General features: G+C 45.8%; 1 protein-coding gene across 3 annotated transcripts in view; it reads right to left on the reverse strand.

Annotated features, from left to right (window-relative positions):
• LOC113438931 (polycystin-1) overlaps positions 1-12065 on the reverse strand; it is a 210331-nt gene that overhangs the window by 38560 nt on the left and 159706 nt on the right. For all 3 annotated transcript variants that reach the window (XM_087912603.1, XM_087912602.1, XM_087912601.1), the window contains exons 36-41: positions 11211-11413; positions 8449-8643; positions 5467-5606; positions 4604-4731; positions 2504-2660; positions 110-235 (exon numbers count right to left, since the gene is read on the reverse strand). In XM_087912603.1, the coding sequence (XP_087768729.1) occupies positions 110-235; positions 2504-2660; positions 4604-4731; positions 5467-5606; positions 8449-8643; positions 11211-11413 (949 nt within the window). The remainder of the gene's footprint in view (positions 1-109; positions 236-2503; positions 2661-4603; positions 4732-5466; positions 5607-8448; positions 8644-11210; positions 11414-12065) is intronic.

Raw genomic sequence — 12065 nt, forward strand, 5'->3', positions numbered from 1 at the left:
GGAAGACGGGTCAAAATATCGCCAAGCAAGGAGCTTTGGGGGTGCTGGGGGGGGGGTTTCAAGCCTGCCTCGGTTTCCCACTTGGGTCTCTCCGGCCCTCGTCACCCACCTGTTGCTGATCCAGTTGTTCTGCTGGAGGCCTTGCAGGCAAGCGCTGCTTTCTTGGAGAGTTGTTCCCAATTCCTGGATGTAACCTCCGCTGTCGTAGATGGAAAGGTAGCCCCAATACCAGGCCCTGAAATACCGGGGGAGGAGGAGGAGTCACGCATGGCCGGAAAAGCCCCTTCTGCTCTCTAGCCCCCTTCCGGGTCTTTGTAAACCATTTGTCAGGGTTCCGATGAATGCTCTAATTAATTGATGAGCCTCGAGCCAAGTTTCAAAAGAAATCCAATTATTTATTGGGAGCAACATGTCATCACTTTTCCAAATGCAGCCGGCTCTGCCCTATGTAATTTACTGCCCACCTATGAGCCTGTTTTCCCCCGTCCTCCCACGGTGTGTCATAAATCACATTCTCCAACGAAGCACTTTCGCAGGCTGTGGAAAACACGCCTCTCCGGCTGGGCTTGGTAACCCGAGACACAGTCTGGAGAAAGGGATGAGCGGAATGTGCAACTGAACTGCTTCACCAGATCTCGCCCCGCTTCCCCCTTATGGCAACTGAGGACGAGCCAGGAATGCTTTATGAGTTGACACCTTTGCAATCCGAATAAGCTCGAAAGACTGGACTTTGGGACAGTTTTCTCCTAAATGTTTTTCTGCCCTTTTTCTTCTTCGATTGTGACTCTAGCCTGACCCTTGTCACCTTCCCTGACTTGTTCTTAACTAAAAGGGGTTGCAGAAAAAATGCTTCCTTCCTTTTCATTTTTGGCAGTCTGGAAGGTCCAACCTGGACGCTGCCCTCCGCCCCACAGCCCAAACCCTCTCCCCCGTTGCCACCACAGGTGGTCCCTGACTTACGGCACAAGTTGAGCCCCAAAGTTACTGTTGTTAAGTGAAGCTTGCCCCATTTTATGATATTTCTAGCCACAGTCGTTAAGTGAATCACTGCAGTTTGTTAAGTTAGTTAACACGGTTGTTAAGTGAACCTGGTTTTCCCATTGACTTTGCTCATCAGACGGTCACAAAAGATGGATCATGTATCTGCCAGACACTGCAGCAGTCATAAGTATGAACCAGTTGCCAAGTGTCTGAATTTTGATCATATGTCCCATGGGGATGCGGCAAAAAATGGTGAAAAACGATCATAAGTCACTTTTTTCTGTGACGACGTAACTTTGAGCGGTCACTAAATGGAACTGTTGTAAGTCAACGACTACCTATGGGGGGAAACCTGGATAAGGGACTAAGATGCCACCTATCCTGAGCTCTTGAAGAAGAGGTGGACCACAGATGATGGCAGCGTCAGGGTTCCAAGAAACACCCCCAACGGAATCCGAACTCCAAGGCAGGCATATTCCTCAAAGTTTAGTTTAGTTTAGTTTAGTTTATTGTCACTGCACCTCGTACAACGAAATTAAATACTATCTTCAGTGTACATTATGACTATGAAAATAAACACACTCTTTCACATTCTTTATAATTGAATTGAAAACCCCTGATATTGCATTCCTATTGCAATATACAGTAGAATTCAAAAGAGCTACTGCCCTGGGATAGAAGCTGTTTTTCAGCCTATTTGTCCTTGTTTTTATTATTCTGTACCGCCTGCCAGATGGTAATAGTTCAAAAAAGGGGTTCCCAGGATGAGATGGATCTTTGAGGATGTTTTGAACTTTCTCAAGGCAGCGGGAGCTATAAAGCTCTTCCAAAGGTGGGAGGGGGCAACCCAGGATCCTCTGGGCAATGATATTAACCCTCTGGAGGGCTGTCCTATCTGCCCCAGTACAATTGGCAAACCATACAGAGATGCAGTAAGTTAAAATACTCTCTATGGTGCAGCGGGAGAAGGTCACCAACAGTTTTTCATTCCATTGTTGTTTCCTGAGAAGCCTCAGGTAGTATAACCTCTGCTGGGCCCTTTTGACCAGGGCTGCAATGTGAGCCCCCCAGGTCAGGTCCTCTTTTAGGGTAACACCCTATAGATTTATTAGGCATGTCCTACTGGCCCATCTGGGGAAACCCAACTCTAAACCCCTAGTTAAAAGTAAAGTTTTCCTCCCCCTGTCCATGTAGTCCATCACGTGGTCCAATCAGGCCACGGTCCAAGGGTCACTTTTGGTCTCAGATCCCACCTCCTTGCACCTGGTGGGAAAGTCCTTGGTTCTCAGAGGAAAGGATTTTATCTTGGCTAAAGTCCTCCAGCTATCTCTGCCTCTCCTCTGCCCTTCCCACAGCTCGACTCATCTCCGCTGGGGCAGCCCTGAAGAGGCCTAGGGGAAATGGCTCCAGGGCCGAGAGGTAAGTCAGAAGGAAACGCAACCGGCCACACTAAAAATGGAGAATGGTCATTTTTTACTTGTGTGGGGGAGAGAAAGGGAGGGAAGGGAGTGGCTCCACTCACCCAGCCAGGTCAGGAGGAGAGTAGGTCCAGAGCGGCCCCAGGTTGTCCGAGGGGCTCTTCCAGCCAGCCGTGTAGCCGGAGGTGTCCAAGCTGTTGGAACTAAAAGCGCATCTTCCCCTCGTCCCACGGAGGGCCTCTTCCAGGGAATTCAAGCACTCTGTTGGGGAAAAGGGGTGCCATGTTTTCTCAGCTGCCCCTGCAAAGGTGCTTCTTCCTGAGCTTTCTTCTCCAGAGACAAAAACCATCCAGCCACCCTATTTCAGTGAGGACTCAGCCATGCGGGCCAAAGGTGTCTAAAGGTTGAATCATGGCAACAGGACCAAACTCCATTTTGGGTTGTTTACTTGGCAACAACGCCTAACCAGAAGTGTCTAGTTGTTGTTTTCATCCAGACTGGGTTTTTTTTCAACTTCCCAGGTGGGACTATGGGATTTCCTGCCGCTCTCCTCTTCCGGTGACTAGCCGGGTCTGAACCTGTTGAGCTCAGCACTCTGGGCGATGCTCCTACTGAGGCCTTTTCCCCTGGAATGTCTCTATGGTTCTCAGCTCTGCTCTTCAAGCCACGGGCACCAGACTGAGCAGCATGGGGACTTCCTTTGCCTTTGAATGGGACCGAGGCGGGGCTTGCTAGGTTGGGAGCGCCCCCAAAGGAGAGGCGGGACTCCACTTGCGTGGCCTGGAGGAAAAGGGTCTAAGAGCCTGGAGGTCTAAGAGCGGCATGCAACCTTGGGGGTGGTTGGTGGCTTGAGCTCACTCCCCTCTGCCTTTTCCGACTTTTGCAAGTCTGAACTTTTTAACTCTTTTTAACTCTTTGATATGTCGTTTCCCCAAAAATACAACCTACCCTGAAAGTAAGTCCTAGCTTGATTTCGTACACGTTATACCCAATATAAGCCCTATCCCCCAAATAAGCCTTAATTAAGATCACGCCCACCCACCCCCAAGGTTGCATGCCGCTCTTAGACCTCTTGGCAGCTCCTGAAGGCCTCTGACAGCAAAAAGGAGGCCAGGGGCGATGCATGCGAGTGAGGTTAGTCAGAGGATGACACCCCCCCAAAATAAGACCTGGTACCCTTTTTGGTGGCCAAATATATATATATATATATATATAAAACAGGGCCTTATTTTTAGGGAAACATGGTATTTTTTTTAAAAAAAAAAATGGTGTCTCTTTTTATACTTTTTATTTGTAAACTGCCCAGAATCCCATAGGTGAGACTGGTATAGAAATCTGATAAGTAAAACTACTTAATAAGAAAGCATGTCCTGATTTATCCAAATATCAGGAAAGGCTCCATATTAATGGAATCAAACGGAGGGTCCGTGGTCAAAAAAGTCATAGAGCGGGAGAGATCAAATCTGGAGCACCTGAGCAATCCAGAGAAGAGTCAGGCTTTGGTAGAAGATGCCAAATAAGACCAGTCTTATTTGTAAGACCAGTCTTACCAAATAAGACTGTGGCAGGGAGGAAGCTGCCCTTGTTTCTTACACCAATTATTTCTAGTCCACACCCGGAACATGGTGCATGATTTACTAATAGCAATAGCACTTAGACTTATATAGTGCTTCACATTGCTTTTACAGTCCCCTCTAAGTAGTTTACAGAGTCAGACTATCACTCCCAACAATCTGGCTCCTCATTTTACCCACCTCGCAAGGACGGAAGGCTGAGTCAACCTTGAGCCGATCAGGATCAAACTGCTAGCAGTTGGCAGAATTAGCCTGCAATACTGCATTCTAACCACTGTGCACCATGGATGGATGGATGGATGGATGGAAGGAAGGAAGGAAGGAAGGAAGGAAGGAAGGAAGGAAGGAAGGAAGGAAGGAAGGAAGGAAGGAAGGAAGGAAGGGCAATAGCACTTCGATTTATATACTGTTTCACAATGCTTTACAGCCCTCCCTAAGCGGTTTACAGAATCAGCCTCTTGCCCCCCAACAATCTGGGTCCTCATTAGACCCAACTCGGAAGGACAGAGTCAACCTTGAGTGGACCAGGATTGAAATTGTGGCAGTGAACAAGAGTTAACCTGCAAATGCCGCATTCTAACCACCGCGCTCATCGTTGAAGAGATGAAGACCTGCTCGCTTCCCACTTACCTTCTCGCACACGGATTTGCCGCAGTCTTGGGACCCCCAGGGTGATACCTGAGCTTCCCTGGGCGGACCGGTTCCGGTACAGAAAGGGGAGCAGTCCCTGCGTGGCCCAAAGCCAGAAGTCATCCACTCTGCACCAACACGATGAAGGAGGAAAAGGAGAGAGCGACTATACTCAGCACAGAAGATGCTTGTCCCGATTTCAAAGCCCCTCCAGTCCCTTCCAAGCCCCGTTTCCCCCTTGGCTGGAGCTGCACTTTCCATCCTTATCCTCCTACTCAATCTTCCTGCGCCCAGAAGGGGGTCTCCACTGCAGCCACTGGATTCTGGGCCCAAGAAGGCTGCTCTAACCTCTCCCTGCCTGCCTCTAACCCCTCCCTGCCCACAGGGGCCAAGCAAGGAGGCCCAGCCTTCCTCCTAACCCTCCCACAACCTCTGAAGGCAACTTCTGTTCCATTGGTTGATTGTTCTCACTGTCAGAAAATTCCTCCTTATTTCCAGGTTGAATCTCTCCTTGTTCAGCTTCCATCCATTATTCCTTGTCTGGCCTTCAGGTGCCTTGGAAAACAAGTTGACCCCTTCCTCCTCTCTGTGGCAGCCCCTCAAATACTGGAAGACTGCTCTCATGTCTCCCCTGGTCCTTCTCTTCCCCAGACTAGCCAGGCCCAGTTCCTGCAATCGTTCATTGTATGTTTTAGTTTCCAGTCTCCCAATTGTCCTGGTTGCTCGTCTCTGCATTCTTTCTTAGAGCCTCAGCATCTTTTTTTATAGCATAGTGACCAAAACTGGATGCAGTACTCTAGGTGTAGTCATCAAAATGTCTACAAGGCTAAACATGTAAACAGTAGACCATGCAGCAGAAATACCTCTTAATATCCAGGAATTGTGTGGTGCCAAGTTGCTGCTTGATGGACTTTTGCAAAAGAAATGCCTGGCTGTTGTGTGAAGGCCCACTGTAGTTGGTAAGAAGGATGACCAGCAGGAAGAACATGTAGACAAAGCAGTTCTAGGAGAAACAGAGAAAGGGGACTTGAGTGTCAACTCATCAACATTCCTATGCCTGTTTTAGAAGCTGCCATTAAAAAAAGGGGGGGTGGAGGAAATCTGGAAGATTCCAACATTCCAACTCTTACTTTTAAAAGTTTGTAACTAAAATACCAGGGCTTTTGCCCACAAATATATTTAATCGGAGAACGTGAAGGATGACATCCAGCCTGTGAAGATGCTCAATTGGGGAATCTGGTTTATGAGACACCAGAGGGGAGGGGGGAAACAGGGTCACAGGGGACTGTAAATTACGTAGGCCAGGCTTCCGGTTTGAGCTTCTTCAGCGACAGACCGAAACCTTGTCTCTGTGAGGCTTTGATCCGTGCTCGCCGCTGGAGCACCCCGAGCCGGCTGGTTTCAGGGCTAAGCCACCCTGTAGAGGTGGCGAAGAGGGGGGAGACTGCCAGCAGGGTTGAGGAGAGCCGCATCTCTCCTCCCCATCTGGCCATTACTCCCTTTCCCGAAGGCGGTTGCAGCGGTGGTCAGAAATGGCCACCACAAAGAAGAACTCGACCGGAAAAGAATGTGCAGGAGGAAGATAAGAAGTGAAAGTTTTGGTTGACCGGGTCAAACAGCAAAAGCAACAAATAAGGTACCCTGGAATTGAAACTGTGAAAAAACAATAACATTGTTCCCTAAGAAGATTTTTAAGCTGCGAAGGAGAGAAAAGGGAAAAGATTTGGTTTTTTTTCTCCTTTTCCTATACTGACAGCTAAGAGACTTAAGTAAGAAATTGGAAAAAAATCCACTTTGACATCTATAGGCATTTAATGCTGAAAATAAAAAGTCAAAGGGATAATAAAGATTTCTGGATAATTAAAAGCTTTTGAAAACAGGAAAGGAGAGAGGAATAAAAGGGCAGGATCTGGAAGGGAGGAGACTGCCTGGAATTAAAAAAGAACTTACAGCAAAATCTCAACAAGATTTCCAAAAGATACATTCTAACTGAAATATCGCAACAAAAACCCCAGGAAGAGAAAGTTGAAAAAGAAATAAGAAGATATAACTCGGGACTATCTGGATTACTTGATGATTTCTGGATTCTTGGTTATTGTTTTGAATGATTAAAATCAATCGGGTGGTTGTTTAAAACTGTTTAAAATGGTTCCACTTTTAGAAGAACTGAAAATGGAACTTACAAAGAAGATGGACAAGAAGGGAGAGGTTCTTTTGGCTTCGTATTTCAGTTTTTAGAAATGGAGATTTGGAATTATGAGAAACAACAAGAAATGCCTGAAGAACAAGAAGAATGCGACAAAGAAGAAGGCATCTTTAATGAACAAGTAATCTTAGATGGGGGGAAAAAAGGAAAGGGGGGAATGAGAATGGAAAGTTTAAGACTGAGAAAAACAACTCCCCCCCCCCAAAATAGAGTGAAAAATAAGTATAAAATCAGAAAGCAACAGAAGAGGGAAATGCAGAAGAGAGAATTAGAAAAAGATAGACAAGGGGGTAAAAAGGGGAGGGAGAAGATGAGAGGGAAGAAAGAAAGGAAAAGAAGTCATAAAGGACAGAAACAAAATATAGAGAAACAGGGCCTATTTAGAGATAATGGGTGAAAATTTAATGGAAAAGGGGATTCTGCAAAGGCACATAAGATAGTATGGTTATATTAGAAAAAGAAATAATTTTAGAAAATATGAAACAATGTATGATTAAAATTTCTGATAAAATAGCTATCGTAATTCAGTGGAATGCTTGTCAATAAATAAATGTAATAAAAGGTATATTTAATTATTTATAAAACATATGCGAAGAGAAATAAGGGAAAAATTAATTATGGAGATTATATATGTTTTTAAGGAAGTATGATATTTAATTGAAAAGAAGTGTTAAATATGTTAAGATTTTAATGATTATTAATGATACAACTGAACTAGAACGGAATGAGGGTTTATACTTATATATATTTACAATCTTTTTTTAAAAAGAATATAGTGTGTATTATAAGAATGTACCAAGCAGAATTCAATTGGAAGTTATGTATTATGTATTATATTGAAGGTCATAACCTTAAGGTGTATATTGAAGTTTAAATAAGAGTTGAATGGGTGTAATTAAAAGATATAAAGGTGTCATACTCCAATTAGTAACTAGAGGAGAAAACTTGTTAAATGAGAAAAGATAATATGAAATTGAAACAGAACAGATAAAAGTATAAATATAGTGATTTGAATTGAGATAAGATAATCAAAATAAAATTGAGAAAATTAAAAGAGGGGAAAAACTATATAGAAAATGTAGAATAATATAAGATATGGAATATAACACAAAAAGGAGCATGAAATTGAGTTTTGTGTCTGTATAAAGAAGTTCAACCCGGAACCATGCTATTTTCAAAAAAGATGTTTTACTTGTATTTTTTGTATGTGAAAACCCAATTAAAACTTTATTTAAAAAAAAAAAAATACGTAGGCCAGAGTTGGCTGCATACAGGGAAGTGCCAGTTTGTTGCCTCTAATAAAACCTTTGAAGTTTTTTGAAGTTTGGCTCGAGAATCATGATTTAATTAGAGCTGGAATCCTGATAACTTGCCGTTCTGCTGAGAAGAACCCGAAGCAGCCCCTGCACACAGGTTGCCCCAACCAGGAAGGGAAAAGGGTTTCTGCACTGGGATCTGGGGATGCTTGCAGGCCCACCCTCTCACGGACTCCCCTTTAAATCAGGACATCTGGGGTTCCTGCTGCCAGGAGGGGAGATGACATCGGAGACCCCGTCTCCTCTTTCTCCTCTCATTGGGCAGAATCCCAGGGCTCTGGTCCTCCCCTCCCAGAGGCCCCCTCCCCCCCACCCCTTTGCACCTTGAGCAGGCTGTGCAGAAGCTTGACCTTTCTGGCCTCTTCCTTGGCCTGGAAAAGAGCAAAGCCCTGAGGGGGCCGGACCTTCCCGATCTTCTCCGAGATGTGCTCCACAATGGGGTGTTCCACCAGGGTGTCGTCCTCCTCGGGGTGCAGGCGCTTGGCCACCAGAGAAAAGTAAACGGCTTCCAGGAGAATCTGCAGGCACAGACCAGGCCAAAGATCAAAGCCCTGGAGAGTGGGAGTTGACATTGCAGATCCCCTAATGCAACCCCCCGTTTCAAGGGAAGGTCTGTTAAATCAATGCCTTCCGTTGCTCTTCTAGAGACAGCTCCTGTTCACAATGCTCTGAACCAGAGGTCTCCAAACTTGGCAACTTTTAAGATTTGTGGACTTCAACTCCCAGAATTCTCCAGCCAGCAAAGCTGGTGTCACGCCCCTGTCCGAGTCTGAAGCCCAGGAGGAAGATTTCATAGATGAGCAGCTGACAGGGAGTGGAGAGTGGCTCCACTGGCTGTGGAGGAAACTGGGGAAGGGCAAAGTCTGGCTGGGCAGAGCAGGGGAGAGGGAGTCCTCTGAAGACCCAGGCCCACCCCTCTTCATCCTAGGGCACGCAGGGAGGAACGGAGAAGAGAGCAACCTGGGTTTATCTTGTGTTGACTTTGTTTATCTGTGTCCCTGGTGTCTTTCCAACTGTGTTGAGTTTTGCCATGCCTTCTTGCTCATACCCTGCCAAACATTTTGCCTTGATTGGACTTATAGTTACAGATTTTGTTGATCATGTTTTGGACTTGATTCTCTGTTCCTAGGAGAGTTTTTCTCCTGCCAGAAGGTAACCAGGACATTGGAGGCAAGGTTGGAGTTAATTAAGGGACTCCTACTGATTATCTGACTGTGTTGCCTTTGTGCCACGCCCCGTTGGGTCATCACAGCTGGCTGGAGAATTCTGGGAGTTAAAGTCCACAAGTCTCAAAATTGCCAAGTTTGTGGGGACCCCTCCTCTGAACAGACCATCAGGGATTCTTGTTGGACCCCAAGGGGAATATGCTCCAGGTGCAACTGTCCTCAACAATCCCTGCATATTGTGCTAGTGTTTAGGTTCCTCTCCCTTCACAGAACTGGCTCTCTGCCCTCCCGGCCCGGATCTTCCCAAGCAGAAGGTAAGAGGCTGGCCTGTAAATAATTCAGCCACCAGGTTGAACCAGGAGCCGTTGGAGTTCATTGTAGATTTTAGAAAGAACCGGCATGGTCATGCTTCACTCAGTATCAAGGATCCAGCTGCAGAGATGGTCAATAGTATTAAGTATTTGAGGATGCAGATAACTAACAATCTGAACTGCTCTCTCCACAAGTCATCCATAGTGAAGCGTGCAAAGCAGCACCTGCATTTCCTGCGTCGGATGAGGAGAGCACTGTAGTAGCTACTGAGATCCTATGGATGGCGCTAGATGCTAGCAGCAAACTGCAGTGTCTAAAAACCTATATGGGGCCGCTTGGTTATTTGCATGATCTCATTCCCTATATCTTGGTGAAGGTGGAAAGTCCCGGACTTTCCAGACATATAGGTGACCTCATTTCACTAACATCACCACTAGCATTAAGGATTGGTTGGGAGGTTGCACCTATGTGGGATCTATTCTCCAATCCAAATACTGTATCTATGCTACTCTTCCTTGCTTGTAAAAATGGTATAAAAGAATAAACGCTGCCCAGGCAGTCAGACATCTTGGCACCCTGAACAAAGACTGATCTTTGAAATGCATCAGAGCACCTCTTTCTCCTTCTGTCCTAGCCGCTTTTTACAGAGGCATGATTGAGAGCGTTTTAACAAAACCGCATCCCTGTTTGGTTTGCTGGCAGCAGCGCCTCAGATAGAAAGCCCCTAGGAAGAGTGGTAAGGGTAGTGGAGAAGATTGTAGGAAGCTTGCTTCCTCTTATTCAGGATACTGCTTATAAGTGCTATGCGCTTAGAGCTCAAAGCATTGTTAGAGACTCCACACGGGGGCTTCAAGGTCTGTTTCTGTTGGTCCCCTCTGGGAGGGGGTTTCCAGATTCTGGAACAGCTTGGTTCCCTAGGCCCTCCATCTGATAAACTTGCAAGATCCGTTTTTCTTGCCGTGTACATGTATACATCTGAACTAGATTGTGCTGTTTCTCTGTGTCATATAATATATGTAGAATTTTGCGTTGATTCATTTAGTCCAAGGGTCTTCAAACTTGGCAAGTTTAAGACTTGCGGACTTCAACTCCCAGAATTCCTGAGCTAACATGACTGGAGGAGGAATTCTGGGAGTTGAAGTCCACACTTCAAATCTTAAAGTTATCAAGTCTGAGGACCCCTGATTTAGTCTGTCATGGTTATGTGGTGTATATTGGAGGTGGTGACCCTTTGAAAGCTGTATGCAACGAAATTTTATTTTAATGTATGCTGATTAGTGTACATTCAAAGTGACAATGAAGTTATCCTATTATCTAATTAGGTAGCTTCCTGAAAACCAAATAAGTTTTGAGTTGCAGCAGAGGTTCTCCCCAACCATTTTGACAGCTCAGTTTCTCTTGAAGGTGAGAGACAATGGGCAAAAATATTTCTTGGATGCCTACTCCAATTTTAGCAACACAAACAAACAAAAGAACAAAAGGTGGAACATGAAAACGAGGGGGAGGTAAAGGAACGGAAGGTGCCCCGAGAGAACAGGAAACCAACTACCAAAGGGAGTTGAGGAAGGGACCCAGCGTGATCTTCTAGGTCTCATCTTCTACCTTACCTTGAGGGGTTCCCAGAGCAAAAAGGAGGAGAGGAAGCTAAAAATCCCTGAGATCAGCCACATGAGGGCCACGCTGGAGCTGAACCCCACTCCGATCCACACGGAGACGCCAAAGCAGAGGAGGAGGAGGAGGAGGCTGATGGCATGGGCCAAGTAGGAGCACCAAGAGGGCAGCAGGCGCTTCTGGAGACTGTGGTCCACAACTGCAGGCAAGAAACAGGGTGGGGGGGTAAATCTTGGCACAAGGCCCCAGCTGGCGCAGGAGTATACGAGCCACACTGAAGAAAAATTTAGGGCTAGGACTTATTTAACAAAGAGGTAGAAAAGTGACACAGTCACAACGGAGTTGCAGGGAAAGAGGAACAGACGCTATCTAGGCAACAGCCCAGCCCAGCTCAGCTCCTGGAGGGCAATTCTAAAACCAGGTTCCTTGGGCATTTTGGCACTAAGATTCCTCCAGAAAGGCAGCTGTGAGACCCCCTGCAAGTTAAAAAGCGTCAGGTCTTTGTATGCTTCCTTAAGAAGGGGTGTGGGAGGCCTGAGGACTTTGTTATTTTCCCATGTGGGCCACGTGGCCACGTGATATGCAAAATTATACCTGTGAAAACATAAAGCAATGGCAACACCATTTTTAACCTCTGTGTTAACCTAAGATAACTTACTGGAAAGAATTCTCTATTGTTTTGTAGAAAGGTTATATATTTGGCAGGTTACGCTGTCCAGTGGCATGTTAATGATGGAGATTACTGGAAATGGAAACGGGTTAAACAGGACGAAGAAACAGATGTTACGCTACAAAAATAGGGGTGTTGCATAGCTGGATACATAGCTGGATAGATTGTGAACCCAGGAAAG

This window comes from Pseudonaja textilis, chromosome 14 (assembly GCF_049901715.1).
Source record: "Pseudonaja textilis isolate UNSWEBS1 chromosome 14, rPseTex1.2, whole genome shotgun sequence".
Classification (NCBI taxonomy): Eukaryota; Metazoa; Chordata; class Lepidosauria; order Squamata; family Elapidae; genus Pseudonaja; species Pseudonaja textilis.